At 34.7% G+C, this 26,540-nt stretch overlaps 1 protein-coding gene across 7 annotated transcripts in view; it reads left to right on the top strand.

The window, feature by feature from the left end:
- The first annotated feature begins 6,076 nt into the window (after positions 1-6,076).
- Positions 6,077-26,540, top strand: part of LOC131060721 (uncharacterized) — a 96,179-nt gene continuing 75,715 nt past the window's right edge. For 3 of the 7 annotated variants that reach the window (XM_057994097.2, XM_057994088.2, XM_057994079.2), the window contains exons 1-2: positions 6,079-6,515; positions 14,218-16,123. In XM_057994097.2, the coding sequence (XP_057850080.1) occupies positions 14,439-16,123 (1,685 nt within the window). In that variant the 5' untranslated portion in view covers positions 6,079-6,515; positions 14,218-14,438. Of the gene's footprint in view, positions 6,516-12,883; positions 13,021-14,217; positions 16,124-26,540 lie in introns of all 7 variants that reach the window. The other 4 variants (XM_057994107.2, XM_057994116.2, XM_057994069.2 and 1 more) reach the window with 3 other exon arrangements.

The following is a 26,540-nucleotide window of genomic DNA, read 5'->3' as shown; positions in this document are numbered from 1 at the left end:
TCCTTCCTTTCATGACCTTTTGTCCCAAATGTATACATGCATTGACACTTGACAGTTTGTACCATAAACATTTGAAACTTATTATTGTGGCATAAATATGCTTTTACATTCAATGAAATTTTTATAACAATAAATGCATCCTTAATTGTATCAATTACACAAATGAGAGACAATTACCTCTTTTACCTTTGAATTGTTGAGATACACCTTGTTGAAAACCATACCAATCATTTCAAACTTTGCTTCAACTTGAAGGATGTTAAATTTAACTTCAAGAAGACCGTTTCTAAGATGGAAATGGTATAGTTGAGAATTGATCAACAATTAACATAATGTGACAACAAAAAATACTCCACCCAAATCTAAATATTGAATTTACAAAAAATAGTTCATTATGATGGAAGTTTGTGCACTCTTTGAATCCACCCACTAGCACATACTAATCACCCAAAAAAAATTCTAATATGATAGTTCCCATGTTATAAAAGTTATTACCATGCTTGATACCGCCTTTCTTGAAGCACTCCCTAGACAATCTCTCCCTTATGATCCTTCAAGTCACAAAATGTATTAAGGTTGTAGCATTGCTTTGGGGTAGCTTGCACCATAAATCCTTGAGCCCTTTGATAAATACAAATCTGATTTGGGTAACATAATGGACAATGAAAATATCCCATACAACCCTCATAACAACAAGTACACATCATTGAAGTACTCAACAATGGGCTCATAATTAACCTCGACTTGTGAGAATTCATTTCCACCCTCATGGATCGATCCATGAGATATAAGATGTGGTAGTAAAGGAATCATTTAATAACAATATTCATTACATGATATTCTAGGTAGCATCATTACAAATAACAACTTACATCGATGGAAGGTAATGTACCCCCTTGAAAAATTCTTTTCCAAACCTTTAAACTTCATTTGTCAAATTTCTCGAGTTTCCATCTCTTTTTAGTTTCTTTTGAATCTTCTTGTCTTGCACTCTTATGTATGCTCCAAATACAGGTAACTTGGCTAAGTAAGTGAAGTCATTGTTCCATATTGCTGATATGTTTGGTAGATCATGTTATTCATATACACATGAAACTATTTGCAAAATATCCAAAATATCTACTTAAGCCTTGAAACACAAGATATTATCAACATAGACCAACAAAAACTGTATTATCTAGCCCACCTTCAATTGTCAAGTTAAATTGTAAGGTAAGAACTTGAACCTTCTATGCTCCTTGCAAATAGATATCAGAGTCCTTCTTTGTTGATTTGGAAGGAATGGAATGATGAGATGGGGCTTGTCAGAGAATTTAGCTTGCTTGTTCTTTACCACCAAAAACAAAATGCTATATAATCAACCTTTTCTGACATGACTATCCAAAATTGAAGTCATCAAATTTAGCAGTGTACCCATGATATAACAATCACAAGGTTTACAAAATTGAGTAGTAATCATTGATGTGTCTCAAGTGAAATGGTTGAATAGCAATGTGTGGACTAAGAACTCTCCATAAGTAGTCATAAACTATAAAATGTTCTTTCCCATGACCAGGATTCCCATTATACTAAAGGCAATAATACTCATGAATTTTATCATATCAATTTCAATCAGGTGCATAGGATTGCAATCAACTCAACAATGACACCTCTCTTCCTGAGAAAACTTGAACTCTTTGAATTTATGAATTTGAAATGAAATAACTTATCAAAAGATATCATCCATTCCACATCCATAATCACATTTGATCCATTATCTAATTTAGAATGCAAACCTCCGTAACTCTCTATGTGAATTGAAAAGGCACTACTTGAAATCTTAAGATGCATTAAAATGAAATTGTTACCTTTCAAACCTTTTTCCATCGCGAATACTTGCTCTTGCCAAATTCCTGTGATTGTGCTTGCTTTCAACATAGATCAATATTCAACAAGGATGTGTTTCTCAACATACCCTTATGCTCGATCCTTATTTGTACTAGCAATATCCCATATGTAAGAACAACTTTGAATTTGAAACAAAGAATTTTCATGCCCCATATTGTAAATTTTATCATTTACTCTATCACCTAGATCCCATATAAAAGAACGCTTTGGATAATGATCTACCCCTTTTGCATGCTCTCCAAAATGACAAGAATTTTGTTGTAAAGAAAGTGACAAATCTAATGTATTTCATACCTTTGGGTGCAAGTAGCAAGATCATCCTCATTTGCCACAAGAGATTTCTCAACAACTCCATTTTTGTCATCCCCATGAATAAGGGCGAACCACAATGTTTCTCAAAAAAAGAATTTTCTATCCCAAATGCTACTTTGTAGATCAATCAATGGCTCACCATGTGCATGATTCAATAAATTTTTCTTTATCTTGAACTCTTCGCTTTGAACAAGTGAATCATGTTCTCTATGGTCTGCATTGACATTTTGATACCACATATAATAATTAGAAATCAATATATCTTTTAAAAGTAAATGTTCTCTTTTTCACCTTGCATGGCAAATTTATTCCACTTTTGCACAATGGCATCCTTCTTTTCACCACCTACAATCTTAATTGCTCCTTTATCAGCATTACAATACATTAGAATAACTTCCTCAATTTTTGAGGCTTCACATTCAACATATGATAATGTTTTTTTGTTGAATTCATCAAAGATAACTTTTTATTGATTTGAAAGCTCATTAGAAATGATTGAAGAATCTTTTCCAATTAAAATGTCTTTATATTCAACCTATTGGATACAATTTTTTTTCTCTTCCTTCTTGATTGGATCAAATATGTCTCCCTTAATTTGTTCTTTTTGTTCCTTGGTTTCTACAACTCTCTTCGACTGATCTTGTTCTTCTCTCCTTCTCGTAAAGTATTCATCAATTGACACTTCAAATCTATCCATTGAAATATGCATCTCAATTTTTTTGATAACCTCTCATTCTCGAGGGATAACTTTTACTGTAAGCTTTACAAATTTGTAAAATGCATGGGTTACCTCAAAATATCCAGGTTTCACTAAATATTTATCAAACTAGTGAAAAAATTTAGACACTTAAATGTCATTTTACAAAATCTTGAAAATAGGTTTGAAGAAACCTTCCATGATTAGTAATGTAGGACCCTACAAGCTGACAAGATCTTTCTTTTTCATTGAGTATTCACAAGATTGTGCAAACCCTTAGGTGGGAAGAATCAAATATTTGATACCATTGTAATGTCCCTCGTCAAATAAAATATCAAATCCGAAATTAAGTCTTCAAATATTTCTTTATTTTGAATTTGAGAGTTAATAAGAACATTCAATCTAGCTATCTGAAAGATCATCATTCACACCAAAACTTCTAAAGAACTTAATTTATTGAAAAGAAATAAAATATGCATGATATTTATATCAAGGAAATACATCATCATTTTTTAGATAATCTACTACAAATATCTTATTTCATTTATTGCAAACTTCATACAAAACAAAAAGCCAATTTGATTCCAAAACACACAAGTAGCTTAACCAGTTTTCAAAAAAACTTTTCAAACTCCACAATAAAATCTTATTTAATAAATATTTGCTGAAAATACAACCAAATAGAAAACCCACGATCTCTAAGATGTCATGAACTTCTGCAACACTTACAAACTCAAAACTAAAGAAATCCTTAACAAATCAACACAAAGATGACCTTGAATGAGATTATTTTGTGATAATCCTTGACTCCCATTCTTCAATCACCTATAAACCTTCAAACATCCTATTCTACAATCTCCTTCTCTGCTAGTTTATCAACCACTAAAGAAACAAGCCAAAGCTCGAACTAAAAATCAAATTTTGAAAGCCCTCCAAAATGACCAAATTTCTCAGTATATGAAATTCAAATTCAAATTGGGCAGTCAAATCCCACTACTTGACATGGAGGAAACTTGCATGAAATAGAAATAATCATTTTTGACAACTTTCATAAATAACTATCATAAGCAACCAATGAGTTGCCATAACCATTACAAGGCCACTAGATGCCAAGAAAACTTCCAAAAACCAACACCACCATAATAGAAACTTAATTGAGTATTTATTTGTTTGTGAAATATGATCTCCATCAAAACAAATAATATACTAAATTAGAATTATTTTTTCCCAAACTATCCTATGACTCTTACTTACTATTTTTGGATAGTGGGGACTTACTATTTCTAGTAAGTTCTATATTTGGAAAAAATGGACACGATGTTAGTGTTACAGTTGGCGTTAACAATTCAATTAGGGCTATATATAGGATTCATATAATATGACGATTTAATTAGGGCATATAATACAACACAGGTAAATCAGGTCATAAACTAGTTGTAAAATCAATCTTTGTGGCTCATAACCGTTTTATGGTGTACATTAATTTTTTAAAAGCAATTGATTTAAATATTGATAACTTTGATGGGTGATACATGAAAAAATAAAAAGGAAAAAAGAAAAAAAATAATCTTATTAATTTCAAACCAACAGATACAGATAGTTTTTTAATAAAATTTTTAAATATTATTTTATATTTGAAAAGCAAGATGAAATTTAGATAATTAGAAAATAAATATTAAAAAAATATTTAAGATAGAGATATTGAATATTTTTAATTAATTAAAATTTTTTAAATATAAGATAAGATTTTTTAAGATTTTATATAGGATACAGTTAAGACTAGAGAATAAGGTAAGCGTTTAAAAAAAAAACAAAAACAAATGCTTATTTTTAAGCAATCCTCTTAAATAATTTTGCAAATGAAATTATTAGTAATATTTTTCGCAAACAAAATTTCTAGGCAAATAAAAAGGAGATGAAAAAAAATTGGTGAAGCCACGTGTTCAATAAGCATCAACTGCTTATTTCTAGCCCCCCTTTTTTTCAAAGCTTATTTTCAATTTTTAAGCAGCCGCTGCTCCACTAAAACAAGGAAAGATTATTTTTTATCCCTTTTTGCTAATTAAACTTTTACATGGGAACACTCCACCTGCTTAATTTAAGTAGAAAATGCTCATAAGCAGCCACATGGGGACATGGGGTAAGAATAAGATATTTAAACAAGATTTTATTTGAAATAAAGATATTAAATATTTTTAATCAATTAAAATAATTTAGAAAATAAGATACAAATTTTAAGATTTTATTTTAAAATTAATTAATAAAGATAAGATTTTAATTATAGTTAGGGTCTAACCAGGATCGGGATTATAATTCAATTAAGATTAAAATTTAAGTTCAGTAAAGGTTAATGTTAGGGATATAATTAGGTTAGTGTTCACAAATAATTCAATTACGATTATATATGTTAATGTAGATTTTTATTTTCTTAATGAGATATTAGGTTTTTCTTAATTCTAGGTTTTTCCTATACTTTTATTAAGTTTGCTTAGGTTCATAAAGTGAGTTTAACTACAATAGGATATTGAGGTGTCACCTTTCTTAAAAGGTGGTGTCCCCTTCCTTAAAGCGTGGATCATTTGCTAATTTTCGACTATTTGATGGTCACATCCTATTGGTTGGATTTTCCACCTCTATCCTCTCCTCACTTCTATATAAACTTGCTTCCTAGCTCGTATTTTTCATTCTATTTCATACATTGTGATGCTCTTTTCATGTACTTTGATTCATGCAATTATTCTTCTGCAACATTTCTTTGAGCTCCCAATGCAATCTTATGATTTTGACATTTGCACATCTCTTGAAATCTCAAGTATGTAATTGCTTTGATTCATTTACAATTTTATAACATATTTCTTTCATGAATTTTTATTTGGGTATGTATAAATTTTAGACCTCTAACAATACATACGATTATAGTTCGCAATTTTTGATTTCGATCATGTAAGAATTTTTGCATCAACATTTAGGATCACACTCCATGATCCATCATTAGTATGAAAGAATACATAAGATTCATATAATCTAAGTTTTGCTAAATTAGATCGTAAAGTATTCCCAACAATATATAAATTTTTTATCATAAAATATACAATTATATTGTAGTTTTTTAACCTATTGTCTTTTTATATAATAAAACGACTAAAAATATTTATGCTGTCAACCATTTGACATTGGTAACGAGCGTGGCGTTGGTAAAGGTGGAGTTGAAGGGTAAAGATTTGCGTCCACGATGGCATCCACGACGGCTCGACTTTCCCAGAAATTTACTTCTTGACCTTGTTCCCACAGTTGCCTTGCGCGACTTGCCGACTAAAATAATTATTTTTGGAGATTAAAAAAGGAAGCAAAATCTCCGAAGAGCATTATTATTACTTTTGCTCCCAATAATGAAGGATTCACCATAGGATTTGGCGCGAGAAGAGCAGGGCAGGTGCAGATGCATTGAACGCTTCCGGTTTATGCAGATAATATATACCTCGATTGAAGGTTCTCTTAACCAGTGTATTGAGGGCACAGATGTGCATTCCTTACTTTCGAATGAAGTTGTGGCCGACAATTCTTGGTTAAAATATTTCAAAAACTTCGATTGAGGCCAAACCGTTTGTGATTCATTGCGGTGAGTGATTCAAGATCTTTATTTTTTCTTTCAGATTTTAGGTTATTATTGTTTGCAGTGGTGGACCTGGTGATTGCTATGTAGGGTTTGCTATCTTGATGCAGTCCATAGCTTAGTTTATCCCTTGGACAAGATTGAATTCAATTATGTTGTGATTTTTTGCAAAAAATCAATTTTGGTCCGGATGGCCAATTATCATGTTTTGGATGAGCAATCAGTAGTCACCATATGATTTTGACATCGATGTCAAGGCTTGTGATTCATTTAACAAAGTCGCCATTTACAACAAAGTCACTGATTAGATTGTATAAATCTAGGATTCGGGAATAAATACTGCAAGAATTACCTTTACTATGTTTATGTTTTGGGCGGTTAATAACAAGCCAGTAGCAGTATACTTATTTACTCCCTAAGATAATCGCTTGAGTATTGTCATGACCATATCTACTACCGCAACCTTCAATAGGTGTCATTTGACTATCGCAACTAGCTTCATTGTCAGATTTAAGTTCATCAATGACGAATCTAATGAACTCTGGAAAATTAGTTATAAAAATATGTATAACTGAATAAGGAATAAGTAAACACATTGCAATGATTGCATTGAACTTTGAAAGATTGTGTTGGAGTATCTTAAAAGGATCTAACCATAAAGACAGTAAAATCTCTAATTACTCCTTTAATTTCAGCGTAAATCTATTTCACTTTTGTTGTCATGAAAAACATCTTTATATGTGTAAAAGCCACCCTAGATGATCTTTTATTTTTTAACAAGCATAAGAATCATGCAAACTGAAACAATGCTATCTTTGCTATTAAGTACTGATAACGATTACAAGCTGATACAAATGTTGGTACAGGGTAGCACATTGAAAATACACTTTCTAGATTGCCCAAATTGCATGAAACTAGCACCCAATAGAAAACAATAAAAGAAAATACTTTGAAAAACAGCTGAATTGATCACTATAGGTAGGGAACACACATTTTGATTTAAATTACTGTATAAGACAATGCCTGTCTGATACAACTGGAAAATATGTTGCAGGTACAAAACATCACCATTGTAGTTCCAAACAATCCCTTAAAGCCTCCTAAAACTCACTCTATGCAAACCATGTTCGCCCCCAAGCAATGCCAAACAGCGAGCCTGAGATATACTCAACATTACCAAACAGTCTAAAAAATTTGCAAGTCCCCTCCAAGTTTGAGGGTGTCTGGGAGTCTCGGGGACGTCACAGTGCTCCCTGTGGCGTTTTTGACACAATAAACTTTTGAGAAACGCCCCCTTGGTGAGGAGGTGTCTAGGAGACGGCGGAGGAAACTTGGTGGCGGTGGAGGGACGGCGGATGGATGTTCCCCAGGTGTCCCTGCATCTTGGGGATGTCCCCATCTTGAAAAATCCTGCATTTTCAGGGGGGATGCGTCCCCGTGGAACACTGCAGCATTTTATAAAACAGCTGGAGAAGACTAAAATATTATTTTTATCTTTATATATGATTCAGATTTAGAAAAAAAATTCATATGGTGAGTATTTAACTTTTAAGAATGTGTAATGCAAAACTGTTTTAAAATACAAAAATTAACATTTTAAAGTATTGAAATAGATGCCAACTAAAGAAAAGATTAATTTTAATTCATATTGATATATGATAATAATCCTGCCGCAATCACCCAGAGATGTAGACAGATACTGGGAGTGGATTGCCATCATATTAAATTGATAAAAACATGGTATTTTTAGATGATTGTTTTTTCAATTAATTGATAAAATGTCAATACATTTACACATCTTACGCCTTATTATTGCCTCTTTGTGCGTCTTTGGGATTTGTAATGTCCCTACATTGAAATATAATTTAATAGTAATAATAATAATAATAAGATTAAATATAAAAGAATAAAAATAAAAAAATAAAAAATAAAAATATAAAAGAATATAATTAAAAATAATTTATTAAATTTAATTAAGTTAATGAATGGCCAAAAGACATGGAAGGAAAAGTTGTGACTCCCTCAACATTGAGATATAAAAGGGAGAAGAGAACCTCATTTGAGAGGGGGACAATTTGAAAATCAGAAGTGCAGATCTGATTTAAATAAGAGGTGCTGATCTGATTATGAAAGGTCGTGTCCCTTTCAAAAGGCAGAAACCCTTTCAAAAGGCAGAAATAATGGAGAGTTGCACTCTTTCAAAGGGTGCTAATGGTGAAAGTATGTGTCTCTTGCCAAAGGGCATACATGATGAAGAGGTGTGACCTCTCCCTCACATTGAGAGAAATAAAGGAAAGGAATCAAAAGGATCCAGTGAGGTCACCATTGATTAGATCAAATCAAATCATATCAGAACTGTTATTAAGTTATAGGCAGTAACATCCTTGCTCTTGGTGGTATGCATGAGGATGTGCTTAATATGTATGCTTGATATATGATGCCTGGTAATGTTCTTATGCAGAATTTAATAGTAATATTAATATAGACTGCAATATGTATGAGAGTCATACTTAATTTTAATAATATTCATATACATGAGAAGTTAGTAAACTTATAGTCTAAATCATGTTATTACTGTTAGTATTTAAGAAGATGGGGATGAGATGTTCCAAAGAGGGGCAGTCTAAATCCGAGCAATAGGTTAAGTCCCAAGATAGGGTGGGGATCAGCGACCCATAAGCTTGAGGGTATAGACCCAATATAGGTAAGGGCTTAAATCTGTAAACTTTGAGGGAGCCTATTGTATTTGGTCTCTAAGTGCTTTGGTAACATACATAGACCCTTCTCCCTTAAAACTGAAGTAGTAGCAAGGTCTGATATCTATATTGAGAACTATGAATAATGAAATTAATCATCTAATAAGGAAAATAAATAAGCACTTGTTAATAACTAATAAATTGAAGAATATCAATGACTAGCATCATGATTAGTCTCTCAATCAATTTTAGTATATTTAAATAGATTAATTATGTTAATCATGTAGGGGACATTACAACATTTTCTGCCACAATAAACTTTTGAATTTTATGCATTGAAAGTTTGCTAATTTATTACTTAAGATTTTTTAGCTTTTGAGTTTTGACTGTTAATTTTAGGATCAGACTGATAAATATAGATAGCAAAATCAGAGAATCAAATCATTGAACACAAAGAACACCAAAATACCCTGGGAAAACCTCCCTCTTGGAGATGAAAAACCCAGCCAACTAAATCCAAATCTTTATTAGACAAATCAGTATGAGACTTTACAACTATACTTCAACACTTGAAGTATTCAGAACAGCAGGGTAAGCACAGTAGCATAACACAATAAGAACTTATCTGGAACACAACTTGCAGATCATGGAGAATATTCGCTGTCTTTCAAGTTTGCTGACCCTAGAATGAAGTCGCTGTCATTAGGAATGACTTCGCTGTTCTTGATAGTGTCTTTGCTGTCCTTAAGTATATCTTCGCTGACCTTGGAGTGGTGTTCACTGACCTTAGGTGAAGGTTGCTGCTGATAGGAATATAATCTTCGCTGACCTTAGGAGAAGGTTGCTGCTGAATGAAGAGTGTATTTGCTAAGTGTATATGTTTATTAATTATGCCATGCAAATGACTTGCTTATATACTTGACTTGTGGTGTCAAGTCTCAAGTCGGCCTGCCTTGTTAATTTAATAATAATATTATGTATATTGTCCAAATAGGTCTTGACCTATTAGGATGTTATTGCTTGATTGCCTTTACCACAAGCTACATGAGTTTGGGCCCAGCCCAATTACATAATCGCTCAAATACATAATTGATTTTACTGCCCAAATTGGGCCTACCTTATCTACAAGTTACATTATACATTGGTCTTGTCCTATACATAGCAAGATATAATTACAAGTTACATGTATTTGATCCCAGCCCTAAGTTACATCATTTGCCTTCATGTTACATGTGTTTGGGGCCAGCCCTAAGTGGTTCGGATTGCATGAGATAATACATAGGATTTTAATTGTCATTGACAACATTAAAATCCAATAGTCAGGTATCCGAGCTAGCCACAATTTTCAACATTGACAACCAAGTGTCAGCACTTTAGGAAAACCTAGTTTTAATTAGAAGTATAGGCTCTTAGAAAACTAACTAATTTACATTATTTTGCGTCTAGCAATGTTAATATACTGCAACCTTTGTAAACTTATCGTTCTTTTCTTTGGCTGACATTTCAGAATATCTTCCACTTGCTCCTTTAGCTCTTGAGTAGGTGAAGGGTGTCAGCTTCTTTCACAATTCATTACGCTCTTTGTAGGATCCTTCTTTATGTTCTTAGAATCCATCTTTCCTCTCTTACTTATTGTCTTAGATACATTCTTCATTGTCCCCTTTTTTAGGTTTTGCCTCACAATCTTTATCATGCTTCTCTTCATGCTCTTTTTTTGATTTTTCATCCTCTTACCTATTATTTTGTGAAATACCATACGATTTCTACCCTTTTATCTGCATCAATTCCTTGTGATTTTTTTTTATGATAAAGTTCTTAGATTAGTAGTTGCAAATCTTTATCCAAGGATATCTAAGAACAATATTTAAAGATTCTAAACAATTTATGGCCATAGCATAGAAATTTGAATGCAAATAATATTCATCCACGGTAAGTTCCAATTTTTCAAAACTTGGAATCCATTTGCCATATACTTCTGTCTCTTTGTCATTCAATTTTTTGAACCTGCAGTTGTTGAGTCAGATCAATGAAGACGAAGGTATAACTACCATTCACGTTTAATGGTGATAATGTCTTTATTTTGAACCCATTGAAGAACTTACCGTAATGATTCATCTTAACTTGGAAACAAAACTCGTAAGCCTTTATTTTCCCTTTCTTGATCCAAGGTCAGGTTCACTCCCATTTTCAGCCTTTACTTTTTAGTTTTTAATCTGTTACTTCTTCAATTAGTGGTAGAATTCCTAAATAGAGTTAAAGTTAGTCTTTTTAGGCCATTGGGTTTGAATTCCTAAGTAAACGTAGTCCTTCTAGGTCACTGCCAAGCAAGTTAACAATTTGGTGTGTGAGGTCCACCCTTGTAGAACTCCACAAGAGGGTTGTTTTACCATTTACCCTTTTACTGTTCAAATTTGTATATCCTGACCAAATTTCAATTGGCTATATCCTCTTCCTTGCTGTGACAGTTTCTCCTGTACTTAAAAGCCATGATTGTTTTCTCTCTATTAGCTCATGAAGAGCTTGAATTTAATTTTTTCAGATATTCATATGAGACAGATGCATTTTTAGGCGTCAACTTGCTTTTCTAGATTTCTCTGGCCTTTTCTTTCATTAGTTTTAGATGCCTTGACCAAACTAAAACTGACCTTCTCTGCTTCCTTGCTGCGGCAGTTTCTTGAACTCAAAAGTCATGTTTTTTGTACTCTTTATTTGTTCATCAAGAGATCAAATTTTATTCTTCAGATATAATAAGGATGCATTTTTAGGTGTCAACTCACTTTTATTATTTGTAGACTTCTATGTCCTCTTTTAGTTTAAGAAGTTTCTCATGTAATTATTTGACTAAGAAAACTTGTTCTGCTTCTCCCCAAGTGAAACACCTCTCACATAAAGCCATTCCTCCGAAAGAGGGCTTTCCTATCCAAGCTTTAGGTGAGAAAGCACCCCACACAAGGCTACATAAATGAATATTTTAAAGTGCAATGCAATAACAAACACTAGCATCAATATCTTCATAACCAGATGCATAGGTGTCTCCAAAGCAGAAAGCTAGGGTTTCTAGAAAACTTTCATTCAAATTATCTCTCATTTTACCTCAATATGAATATAGAAAATATGGAGGTGAAGTGATTTTAAGTTTCTCTTACAATTATAAAACATAACACTTGAATTGCCTATTTGGATTGCAAGATATGAAGGTTTTCTTTTTTTCTGTCTGAGTTGTGATTGCAAATACAATACTTCAGCAGTTCCAGAAGGCTAACCTTTTGAGGTCATAAAACCTTCAATACAAGTTATGTTTTTTACTGTGATTGCTTGTTAGACAGCTTTAGAAGAATACTTTTTGATGCTGCAAGATGAGGTGCTTTTTTCTGAAAAGTTCCAACAAAACGACTCTAAATCTGAAACATTCTTCTCCATCTTTGTCCAAACTGCTTCACTGATAAAATTTTAAGAACCAAATATCCAATATTTTGTTAAGTTTTTTGGGATTGCTTAGGTTCTGGTAATTAACAGGTCCATCCTTTGGCCTGTGTACCATATTCATATAGCAACTTCATTATTCTTCATTTTGGAATGCTCCTTGCAGTTTTTGTTTATTGTTCATTTTAAGAAAACAAATTATTGTTTAGGTGTTATGCATGGTCAATTGAAACTCTCCTGTATCCCTGATTGTAGATGTGCATATTAGCACATAAGCTGTGCAGCACAATGAAGACGAATCCCCTTCCCTGATTGTAGATGTGGCAATTGGCACACAACCTGCACAGCACAATCTGAAGACAAGAGAAAGTTCAATTAAAGATTATCCAAAGGTAATTTTCTGAGATAGTTGATCCAAATAGCAATCCAAGACATGTTTCATTCTGCTATTGAGTTTGGGATTGGATAGACATGTCATTACACAAACCTAGAGATGCAATGCAGAGTCTGAGTCAGTGGTACTATGCCAAGGATGATAAAGATCAAAATCAAAATCTAAAGAGTACATTTTTATATCAGGCTCTCTTTAAAATGTTGGTTGGGTTTATGTGATTAAGAATACTGCTTTTGGATTGTGCCGAATATTGTTGGAGTAGTTTTCCATTTTAGTCAACTTATGTAATTGATAATACTTAGCAAATTTTGTTTTCGTTAATTTTTTTGTAGTATTTTTTAAGTGGGATGGGTTTGTCTTATGTGTACTATAAGAAAGTAGCTAGCTAGCGTCTTGCTCCTTTGGTGCTGATATATTGATGTCATACCATAGTTGGGCTATTACATTGCTCACCATTGAGAATAGCTAAGATGTGCATGCATATGTGTACACCATGCGCATGTGGGAATACAACTTGGATAGGTGTACACAGCACCCTTCCCCAGTTTGGATGCAATGCCATGCTTATAATTAAGATTGAGGATCTAGAAGATAAGCTGAACTCTGTAGTACTGGCTTGGCAGGAACATTTTGTGTTTACCTAATGTTAAGGAGAGCATAATCTCTTAATACTTGAGAAATAAAGAGTGAGTGATTAGGGATTGTTTTATGTTTGCTCTTGTCATGGTGCTTACAATCTTTGCACATCAAAATATTGCCATTTAATTTTGTCATTATGCATTATTAAAGTCTTCTACACAATCTTCCACACAAATAACATGAAAACTGGGTTTCTGGATCCCCTTTTTGGTTAAGTGGAAACAGTGGCTTGCATGTGTTGCTTGCGTTTAGTTTTATTCAATATTTTGAGATGGAATATGGCTGTTCACGTTAACATGAAATACACTTAATCTCAATTATTTTCTGTATTGTTTGGTATGGGTATTGCCTTTCATGATTTTATGTGCTGGTTGCGCACTATTTGTGCAAAATTGCAAATCATACTTATGTTTAACTCTTTGCAAAGTAAGATAATGCGATTTCAGGGCTCCAATTCTGGCTTTGTTTAATGTTACTTCAATCTTTTTGGACATACTACTTTAATTTGATGCTGAAAACATGTGTAAAGGTTTATTAATTTTATGCATGTTCACAGATTGGCACAGTTGGGTGGTAGATGAATAGCTGCAAACAAATTGGGAACCTCAATTTTCTTCAGTTCCCTGTATCCATTCTCAAATTATGCTCAATGAACCTGGTTCTGACCCAATTCATGCATGGATATGCTTATAATGGGATTGATTTCGTCTTGTGTCTGAGCATGCCAATTGTTTCCATAGGGTGCTGTTCGTCATAAATGCTACAAATACTACAGCAATGGAAGGAGCGACAAGCTCTTTGGCTGTTTCATGTGAAGAGAGCTCAATGATTGGATCAGTAACTGCAGCTTCAGAACAAATGAGTGCTCAAGGTTGCCTTTCAAGTTCCCTTAGAGCTGCTTTGAATTTTGGATCAGTAACTGCAGCTTCAGAACAAATGAGTGCACAAGGTCGCCTTCCAAGTTCTCTTAGAGCTGCTTTGAATTTTGGATCAGTAACTGCAGCTTCAGAACAAATGAGTGCACAAGGTTGCCTTCCAAGTTCCCTTAGAGCTTCTTTGAATTTTGGATCAGTAACTGCAGCTTCAGAACAAATGAGTGCACAAGGTTGCCTTCCAAGTTCCCTTAGAGCTTCTTTGAATTTTGGATCAGTAACTGCAGCTTCAGAACAATTGAGTACACACCTTCCAAGTTCCCTTAGAGCTGCTTTGAATTTTGTTTCAAGCCATCCAACACTAGGCTCTCAGGAACTTTTCCCTCCATTGTCACCTCGGAGATTCCCGAATGGGATAAATTTTGGATGCACTGGTGCCAAGGAAAATCCTATTGTAATCGAAGATGAGCAGGATGAGGAGAAATCGTTAAATTATGTAGAGAAGCAAAATAATTATGTTTATAAACGTAGAAAGTTACAAGGTAATTCTGTAACGCTATTGCCAAAACAAATTCAGACAGCTACTGGAAAAGATTGCTTGCCAAATGGCATGTTAAATTCTGACTGGTTGTCTCAGCCAGCACAAGTTGAAAATTTTCCAGAGTGTCATGAGGATATAAATTATTGCGATGCAAATGTGTTCACTAGTCATATAGGATATTCAGGAAATTTTTCGTCGTCAGAAAAAAAGCAGATAAACTGTAAATCAAATGGGATTTTAGATGGAGAAAAGTGCAAAACTTATGCAAGAGTGCATGTTGATTGTAAGGCACCAGATAGTGAAGAGATTTTATTATATCACACAGGATCTTCAGGATTAATTGTGGATGGGGAAAAAATGAATTTGAATATTGTTGAAGTTGGGGAGGCTAGTTCAGGAAGCAGATCAGTCATTGAGGATTCCACAAGCTTACAAGTTCAAAGCAGTTCATCCTTTGAAATGTCCAATTGCAATTTGGGGCGAACCACAGTTCCTGTTAAGAATGAATTAACTGAACTAGCTGAATGCACTTCGTCTGTTGATGTTACCCGTCAATCTCAAGAGAATGACCTTGAAAAAGAGTGGTGTGTTTCTGTATTGAAACAGTGTGGTTTGCTCGGGTGGTTTGTATCTTCACGAGAGTATGCAGCTGTAGGACATCCGGGTGTTGTAGGTGATGGCAGTTGCCCACAATTATGTAAAATATGTGGTTCTTTGGAAGATTCAATGACAACTCTCATTTGTGATTTGTGTGATGAAGCATTTCATATGTCATGCTGTAATCCCAAGGTAAAAGCAGTGCCTACTCAAGATGATTGGTATTGCCAATTTTGCAGAAAGAAAAGGAAGAGACCAGGAAAGAAGTCCCTTATTGAAAGCAAAAGTGCTCAAAATGCAGCGAAAGACACCTGCACAAATTTAGATAAGTCTAAAGATAAAGGTGATATTTTCTCATGTATGTTGGAAAATAGTGAGCCATACACAACACAAGTTCGAATAGGCAAGGCATTTCAGGCAGATGTTCCTAACTGGATTGGCAATGTTCCCAAGTAAGTTCATGATAGAAAATGGCAGCATCTATTTTTGTAACATATTCATAATGTCATTTGACATCTAGCATTGTAAGGTTTAGTTGGCAGACTCTGACTTGGCAAAAACTTGGCAGACCCAAGATTTGTGACTTGGAAAAAAATCAGCAACTTAAAAAATTGCTTAAATTTCTTTAAAAGCACATATTTTTGCAAAATTTAATGACAAAATGTGTCCAACGAGTACAAAAGTGTTTTCTATTAAATTTGATTAACTTGAATACAAATTGAGTACAAAACTGCATCCTCATGCAGAATACTAATACAATAGATAGCTGACAACTTAAAGTGTGCTCACTTGTTGAACTCAAGTGTTACATTTTGGAAAGTGGAAGCATCTGGGTCAGTTTTCTCTGGCTCCATATCCCACAGTTTCATGCGGGTCAAGGGTCAGCACCCCTGATGGGGTTTGGGGGCAGTGCCACCAAGCCCAAATGAAGTCCTTTAAAACTGCATAGATCTTCATGGTGCTCACTGTTTTCATAATTTTTAAAAATGCAATGTCAAAGGTGGAAAAATTTAAAAAAAGATAAAAGAAGGCAGAAAAATGGATGGATTTGTGTTTGGCAAGTTCTGCTCACGGACTTGGTGAGTTCTCTTTTTACTTGCCAAAAACTTGCCAAAAAAACTCTGCGAGTTCGTTGGTGAGTTACTCATCCCCAGAAGAAATGGTGAGTATACTTGCAGAGTATGCCATTTATGGTTTATTTAGCATTATTTGACATGTTCCCGTATAGGGGGATGTTTCGAGGACACGGGGATGCATCGGCATTTTTCTCTTGATGCCCCTTGACATCCTAGAAACATACTGGAAATGCCGGAACTTTGGGGGATGGCTGGTGATGTCAATGACTTTTCTTGACCATCCTGGGGCAGCCAACAATTCTCTTGCAGTTACACTCAATTTATAAAAAAGGCCCTAAATGAACTAAAAAATCATTTTATTTGTTTTTTGAGCAAAACAGCAGGTTTTTAAACTTCTCTAGGATGTATGACGGTTGTATGTTGTTAGGGTTGACATTGCAATATTTGAAAGTAGTAATCAGCCATTTCAGTTGACAAAATAGCAAGGTTTTCAAGATAAAATCAGGCAAAAATACCTAAGATTTCATGCTCCATTCATGAGACTCAAGTTTTTTAGTTGTTTTTGAAGTCACAAAATTTCAGGTTTGCAACATATAATGGCAAAGATTTCAGTCTTATTGAGGCAGCCTCCTTTGTGATTTCAATACAAAGTAACTTCTTGTTGCTTGTGTTATCCACTACAATCTTGAGACAAGGGAGATAGGCTCATTGATTGCACAAGTTCTTTTCAAGCTTAGGGATAGCAGCATATTTTCTATGATTGTCATTTTGTAGTTGAAACTTGCAACCTTTGGGCATTTTGTTGTAAATGTTATGTATTAAGGCATTATATCATATATGATGAATGCCTTAGCAATGTTATCATTTGAATATTTGAATTTCTTTATATTTTTTAAAATTTCCCTTTTTTTTAATAGCCGTTCTCTAAAATGGCCTCCAAAACTTCATCTTTGAAACTTGTCACCTAGTACCCTACTGTCCCCATCTTGAAAACTTGGTGGAACATAGTTACTAGGTCCATATTAGGGGTGGAATTTGGGTTGGGTATGGTTCTGGGACTAGTAAGAGTCAGGTTTGCCCCTGGGCTCGTCCCGAGCGACCGCGTTCTCTGTGGGTCTGGTGTTGTTGTACCCATAGGGAACCTTGCCACCTAGGGCACACTCGGGGCAAGTTCGAACGTACCTAGAGAACCTAGGCTTGTCGGTGCCCAAAAATGGGGCCCACGTAAAACCCTAATTTTGCCCTAGTGATGCCTCTATTTGCTCTTTTCACTCATTCATCTCATTTCACTTGCATTTTTCACATTTTTTTCTCTCCAAGTAGGTTTCAGAGGTGATTGCATTTTTCTTCAAAGGTGAAGGCTATGGAGGTGTGAGACATGCATCAAAGGCGTAGGAGTTGTTGGAGAAGGAAGATTTAGCCATCAAAGGTGAGCAAATCTTCATTTTTTCAAGTTTTCAGGATATTTTAAAGTTTCTAAACTTTTTTTTAAAGAAGTTTTGAATATTTTTTTACACTTTGTATGCATAATAGGGGGTTATAATGTCATATTTTTTTCAATAATGTTGAGTTTTCCATTTTTGATTTCAGGTTCATTATTCATACATAATGGTTGAAAGTGCAAGTGCAAGTGCAAGTATTAAAATAATATTAATATCTATTCTATAATGGTCATCTTTTATTCTTAGTGGTCATCTTAGTTGTCAACTTATTTAGCTATTTAGCTTTTTAGTCGACTTATTTAGTTTGTTTAGTCTTTTAAGTGTAACTATTGCTTCTTTTATAAGAACACATAGTTTGCATTTTAGTTTTAAGTTTTTTAGCTTTATTTAGCATTTTAAGCTTTAGATTAACGGTTTGTTCTTTTTAGAACACCGTCTTGTAATTCCTTTATGTACGCTTGTATATTTGTAATTAATTCATATGAGCGTTTTGCCTTAGAGGGAAGTGTTTGCACGAGCAGATGTGGACGAAGCGGAAGTGAGAATGTAGGCTTGAGTAACGCAAACATTGGTGAGAATCCACTGCCCCGAAAACCTAAGGATTCCTTCGCAAGGTTCGTCCACGGAGGGTGAGTCAGGGCTGGATGAAATGTTCTAGATTGAAAATGGATAGATCATATTGGAAGGGTAAAAAAGAGATTTCAAAGACTAAGAGTGGATCCTTTTTATGAAGATGATCATAATTTTCATTTTCTATTTTGTTATCTGTTGATACGACATCTATCAATTTGTATATTAAGAAGACTCTCCCTTGATATGGAAAAGTGGTCTATGTATAATTGGGACAGAGCAGCATAATAATGCTCCATATTCTTTAACAGATGCATAGTAAAGAATACTATGCTTAATAATATTAATTCGCTATATATATATATTGAACTACTTCATATTTGATAAACATGAAGTAGAATTGTATTTAATAACAAATGCATTAGTAGGGGAGCGTTTCGCCTCAGAGGGAAGTGTCTGCGCGAGCAGATGTGGATGAAGTGGACGCGAGAATGTCAGCTTGAGTAACGCAAACATTGGTGAGAATCCAATGCCTCGAAAACCTAAGGATTCCTTAGAGCATGAGTTAAATTTTTGGAAAATTTATAATTCTAAAATAACTTCTTATTGAAATTTTTTAAGTGAAATTTTCCTAAAGTTTTTTCTCGAGTGAGTTGGGTCCAAGAAGGTTTTGCAGGTCTGGCTGGGTAGGGTTTTCTAGAAGATTTTTTCTTTGAGGGAACAATTTGACTTGTCAGATTTTCTTTTGCAGGTTCGTGTTTCAATTTTGATGCGATTTTCACGACTTTGTTTTTGGTTCTCTTTTCGCTTCTCGCAATTGTTTTCGGGCTTGCGCTTTTTGTTTTTCGCCGGTTTTGGATCCAAGAAGGTTTTCTAGGTCTGGCTGGCTAGGGTTTGCTGGAAGAATTTTTTTTTGAGGGAACAATTTGAATACTTCGTCAGATTTTCTTTTGCAGGGTCGTGTTTCAGTTTTGATGTGATTTTCGCAACTTTGTTTTTGGCTCTCTTTTCGCTTCTTGCAACTGTTTTCGGGCTCGCGCTTTTTGTTTTTCGCCGTTTTTGCTTCTTTTCGGGACAAATTTCGGCAATTTTTGTGTTTTGGCGAAAGTTGTTTTGCGGCGGCATGTTTTTTTTGCGATTTTTTTGAGTGATGGCTCCATTCTTTTTTTGCCCTTGGATTTTTCGCGATTTGTGTTGGGCGGCGGCGATTGATTTTTTGGGTTGTTCTTCTGGGTGATTTTTTCTGAGTCTTTTGGGCTTCTTCAGATTTTTCGCCTTTTTTTGGGTTTCGTGGACTGCAGCTAGGGTTTTCCTAAGTTCCTCCGACCGTGACTCCTTTCGGGTTTGCAGATTCGAAATCCATTCTTGCATTTTTTTTGTCTGTTTTGGTGGGTTTTTCAAACTTGCATTGGAATCTACAGTACTGGTCGAAATTTTCGTGGAGCATATCCTTCGACCTAAGATTATTATTTTTTGATTTTTTTAGAAAATTTTCAGGGTTCAAAATTGCAGGAAATTTTAATTTCTAGGTTTTTCAGCAAACTTTGAAATTCATGCATTGGGATTCGTGCCTCGAACTTTGTTACAGTTTCAAATTTTTGTTCAACTGTTTCTATTTTGTTTTTTTTAATCAAATTCTTTTGTCTTTTGCCTTCACTAGGTTGACTTCGTTCAACCTCGCTTTCCGTGATGGCATGTTTGACCAACATCATGTTGGAACACAGTCAAAAGTTCAACGACCGCAACTACAACACCTGGAAACATTGCATGTTAACTATATTTGAATATCGTTGCCTTGATCAGATTGTTCTTGGCAAGGTTCCTCGTCCTACAATAGCAGGTCCAGATTAGGATAAATTTGATGAATGCACTCAAGAGGTTGTCATGCTCATCAAGTTTTTCGTCACAGACGATCAACTCCCTCAGGTGCTTTTAGCCTTTTAGGTAAAATAGCTAAAGAGATTTGGACTCTCTTGAAGGATCTTCATGAAACATCCGACAAGAGCCAAGCTTTCTTTTTGAAGAATATGCTGTTTTCTATCATGATGGATGAGAAGGCATCTATCCAAGTACATATTACAATGATCAAGGACATCTATGACCAGTTGCAAGCTATCGGCCGCACTATGGCTAAAGAGGATATGGTAGTGATCATGCCGAAAAGCCTTCCCAAATCCTACGAGCATTTCATTGATACGCTCAATATCACTTCTACTAGTGTTGATATGAAATTTCTTGATTTGTACCATACTTCTACAATAGGATCAATTGAAGCAACAGTTTGGAAGCAACGCTAGTTCATCCATTGAACATGCCTTCACAACAAAGTTTTGGATAAGAACAAGGGTAAAGCTTAGTCCTTCTAGCAAAAGGGTCAAGGTCAATCTTACCAGTCTTCAAAGAAGAGAAGTGTACAGTGTAACTATTGTCACCAGATTGGCCATATGAAGAAAGATTGCACGAAATTGTTGGCATCCGTGCAATCTAAATTGGGAGGGTCTCAGGAACAGGAGTAGGCTCATGTTGCAGAGCGTTTTGAAGAAGAGTCGGCCTTCTATGCTTTGTGATAAGCAAATTTCTTGTTTGGTATGTTTTCACGATTTTTTCTTGAAACGTAGGTTTTCACGATTTTTCCTTGAAAAAATGTTCATAGGTATTCACAAATGTTTCCTCAAAAATTGTTTGTTGGTTTTTTCGATTTTTTTCCTCAAAATCATCCGTAATACGTGAAGTTTATGTGGGATTTTGTGATTCGTGAAGTTCTCAAAGTTTGACGGTTTTTTCCACAAAAATCTTGCTTTGTTGTAGTCAGTTTTGGGTCACACTGCTAGGGCGAACATCCGCAACCATGGTATCTTGCAGTCTGTTTTGGAGTTGCTGGAGCAAACAGTGCTCAATACCCTTCTGCAAAAAGGTTTGCCGGTTTTTTCTCAAAATCATGGTTTTAGGCTTCTATAATTCGCGTGTGAGGGCTACATCAGCCTGGATAGCTTTTGGTACTCTTGGTCATTTACATTTTGCAGATCCTGGGAGGGTCTTCGTAGCAACAAAGTGTTCTTTCCATTTGTGATCAAAACACCTGGAGTGTCTTCTGTAGGGTATTGCGTATGATGACCATTACGAAGGGTATTAAAATAATATTAATATCTATTCTATAATGGTCATCTTCTATTCTTAGTGATCATCTTAGTTGTCGACTTATTTATCTTTTTAGCTTTTTAGTCGACTTATTTAGTTTGTTTAGTCTTTTAAGTGTAACTATTGCTTCTTTTATAAGAACACATAGTTTGCTTTTTAGCTTTATTTATTTTAAGCTTTAGATTAACGATTTGTTCTTTTTAGAACCCCGTCTTGTAATTCCTGTATATACGCTTGTATATTCGTAATTAATTCATCTGATTATTTTGAGCAATCAATTTTTCAGCAAGTGCAAGCTCTAGTTCAGTTGCCCAGGCCCAAATTCAGCAAAACCCTTTTAATATTGATGTCGATTCGCCACTTTGGCTTTATACAACAAAGATCAAGCAAATGCCTGGTGGTGGGAGTTTTTAGCGGTGTAACCATTGTGGCGTTGAGTATACCAGCTCATACTATCGAGTGCAAGGTCACTTTTGCACCATCCCTGGATGTGGAATAAAATTTTGCAAGGGGTTAGATGGCAAAGGGCTGCCAAAAGTTCTTATATGGAATATATTAGATGATTCAGGAGCATCGGGTTAACTTGTTTGTTTGGTGTTATTTTGATTTTAGATTGGTAGAAATTCAGTTTTGACGGATGACAATTTGAAAAGAACGATTAGTTGCCTACAACAAGGAAAGGTGAACGATTAAGGATTAATGAGCAATTTAAAAGAATTAGTTAAGACCCGTTGAAGGCAGTTATGAATGGCTAGTTATGCAGGAGAAATCGAACCACAAAATAAGAGGGGTAAACAGAGGCAAAATGATGGTTGGGTCAAGAAGAGGTTAGACAGGCCGAACAGATGGAACAGTCTTGGACGAGAAAGGAAGGCCTGATTTGAATGTAGGGAGTGCCTGATTTGAATGTAGGGAGACAACACAAATCCATTACAGAATAGTTGTAGCGCAGATGGAAGGCCAAAGAGAAGAGGCTATATGGGGTACGTGAAAGAGGGAAAAGTGGCAGGGCGACGAAAGTAGGACATGTTGAAGAATCTGTATAAAGTGAGATGGACGCAACTTGAAGAGTTAAGTAGTGGGTACACCTAGGAGAGTGAAATGCCGATAGAGAGAGATTGAGGAATATTGATGGAAGTGTGACAGAAGCGAGAGGAGCAAATTAGGCAAATTTGCTTAAGGTTGGCATTGTGATGAATATTATATCATCTGATTATAATCATCTTGGCATGTTACCAAAATAAAGTATTCATTGTGTTGTGTGTCTCAGAAAGATATTTGTGTGCTCTGTGTATTTATTGGTTTACTTGAAGTTCCTATCGCCCAATATGTTCTATTACAGAATTTGGTGATTCTCTGTTTTGTTCCTGTCATTGTTTGGACAGGAAGTTTGTAGAAACCGGTTATTTTCTTGAACTTTCTATCATTATTGCCCCATCATTTGATTGTAAGTTCCTGTGTGTTCTTATATATTTGTGATCAGCTAGGTGCGCCATCATTTTGCTATCAGAGCCCAAAAGATCTGGGCAAGAAAAATGGGCATGATTATTGAACTTTGGAGAAGTATGAGAATTACAGTTTGATGTTCATAAATTCGTGGAAAGTTTTTTGTGTTGCAGATTGGGTACCAAAAGGCTGTGCAGAGTAAAAGGCGAGAAGCCCTAGGTGAGGTCTCACAAAGATAAGGACAAGAGAAAGAAAGATGCAGCATATGAAGAAAGAAAGTTTCAAGGGAAAAGACAAGATGAAAGTCAATATGGTAAGACAAGATGCAGAGTTTGAAAAAGAAATGGCAATTCTGAGAAGAGATATCGAGAAGTGTAAGATTATGGTAATGGAATGGCTTGAGGAGAGAAGCCAAGAATGTGTTTGGATTTGGCCAATGAGAAAGAAGGTAAAGTGGCCTATAAAGGAGATTGTTAGGGAATGAAGAAAGCAAAAGATTGCTGCCATGAAGAGAGAAGATAGAAAAGGTTTGGACAATAGAAAGTTGATGAGTAAGATTCATGTCAAGGAAGAGGTGAAAGAAGTTCTCATTGTTGAGAACAAGAAAGAACGTAAGAAAAAATGCAGAGTAGTGCAGGAAGAAGCACTCAAAAGAGGAAGCGACCCAGAAAGGATGGTGTCCATGAAGGAGGCACTTAGGGAGACATGTTGGTCTCTTGTTTTATTTGCTAATGTTGTGTTTAAGTACTGTTTGTAGGTGAGAAACCTAAAAAGGAAGGTCAAGAATAAGACCTTGAAGATGATGAGAGAAAGGGAAAATAAACCAACTGTACAAAGTGTTGCTTTCCTGAACTTTCTATCATCATTGCCTCGTCATTTGATTGAAGTTCTTGTGTGTTCTTATGTTTTGTTGATCAGCTAGGCATGCCATCATTAGAGAACAAAAGTGATGGAAATATTGTCATTGATGTCAAAGATGCAAGAAGACATTCACAATGTATATGAGTATATGTGCGATTCATAAAAGATGAAATTGTTATGACAAGTCAGCATACACGTCAGAAAGAAGATCAGAATATGTTGGTTGATTCCATAAGAATGTCAAGTGGATTTGTATAATATAAAGCATATCTGAAGGCATTATTATTAGACCATATAAGCATATCTGAGAAGTATTGAGCAGATCTGTACAAAGCTGTGAGCATGGTAATGACAGAAAATTAGACAATGAGCAGTGTCAGAATGGCGTACATCTGATTTACATAACAGCAACCATAATGAGTTAATGGTTGATGTCTAATAGCATAAACATAGCATATGACAGATTTTGTGGGCATGTGATAGTCGACTATGTCTTTGAACAGTAATCAATGATAACATTAAAGAAATATTTTCATGCCAACAGTCTACAAAAATATAATAAAGGGGCATATTCGACAAGGCTAACTCTTTGAGGAAGTATTGTGCATTTGTAGACAAAGATGGTGATAATGATAAGTCGACTGAGATAATCGACTACATGGAAGATGACAATCAGTGACTAATGTGTGACAGAATACATGAATAATCAGCGACAGTAATCAAAGACTTATGGTAACATAGCATTGAGACAAAGAAGACTCTGAATCAGCAAGTCAGTGATTGAAGAAAATAAAGAGATTAGGTTCTGGAACAGCAATCAAATTATGAGCGATCATACATACTATATAGTCTGATCATATATATATAAATTACAGTCCCAGTAGTTGGAGATATAGATCCCGTGCCAATATACTGAGTGAAAGTTGATCCTTTTGTCGGTGGGGAGAAAGGTCGACTTCTTATTGAAGTAAAAAGCAATGCCACATACAAGTCGGCAATTCATAGAATATAAACTGATAAACAAAGTCTAAAGATGATACGTATATGCAAGGAGTATCGACACATAAACAAAATGAAAATCATAAGGATGAGAAAGTTCGTGAGAAGACAAGTGCAAGTCGATTAATGACTAAGAAAATTAACTAATAGCAATGTATTAATGAAATCGATTCATGGAGGAGATGCAAAAGGGAGTATTTGTTTAATAAAGTTAGTAAAGGATGTAAGTAATATTAAATGAAGATCTGTCATTAGTGAAAGGTGGCGTTTCATTTCATAGTGATGTGTTGTTAAAACATATGTGGCTAAAGAATGAATGAAGCACTTTGACTATTCTAAAGAGATACGATTTGGTGAATTGACAAGAATGTGGATAATATTATAAGCAAGCTTTGAAACAAGGATTAGTTAAAAGATGTGTAATTACCTTTTATAAGGTACGGGTCAATAAAATGGTGCGATTAAGAAGACACGCCAAATGGTAACCTACGATTATTACACATGAAAAGGTGCAAAGTTTATCACACGAAAGAAAGTGATTAATATTCTTAAAGACAACGCTCTTCACATGAGGACAAATTGTTTTAGTAAAAGACAAATTCCTTGTCTCATATGCAATGTTGTCTTATTCAAAAAGGTAAACTTTTTCGTCTTATTCAAGGTCAAAAGGCAGCGCTTGAGATAAGAAAGGTTTGTCAAGTAATTAATATAATATGCCATTTAGGACAAGTCAGCAAAAAGGTACGATTTATTTGGAAGAGTTATATTTACGAAAGGAGGCGTCTCAAAGGAGGCATGAATATATAATTTGTAAGAAAAAGAATATATCTATGGTGAAGCATCGTCTCTCTCTTATAGGTGTCGTATTCTTTTAAAGAAGATTTAAATACAATATGAATATGAGATGGGTAGCTGTGAGTGAATGAAATACAGAATGCTAAGAAAAGTGAAAAAGAAGATGCTACTATGCATGTATTAAAGACATTTTTTAATATACACAGGAATACTAAAATTCTGAAAGTACAAACTGAAGTGTGTGGTCTGTATATGAGTCTGAAATAATCTTCAGACTATAAGACAGTGAGTATGAGAAGAATGTGAGAAAGGTATTATGTGTGAAATATGAAAATATAAAAAGAGAGGAAGAGAGTAGTGGGTGTATATATGTTGAGAAGATAATAATTATATACACCTGTAGGTGAGCAGTGTATAGTGCTGAAGGTATAAGGAGAGTTTTAAAAAAGGATCAAGTGGAGATTTATGAGAAGACTGTGAGAAGATAGTCTCAGGCATATGGGCAGATTATGAACAGATCTATATGACAGGCTTGTGAAGAA

The sequence above is a fragment of the Cryptomeria japonica genome, chromosome 5, assembly GCF_030272615.1.
Source record: "Cryptomeria japonica chromosome 5, Sugi_1.0, whole genome shotgun sequence".
Lineage (NCBI taxonomy): Eukaryota > Viridiplantae > Streptophyta > Pinopsida > Cupressales > Cupressaceae > Cryptomeria > Cryptomeria japonica.
The sequence above is the reverse complement of the archived record's forward strand: the minus strand, read 5'-3'. Positions and strand labels throughout refer to the sequence as shown.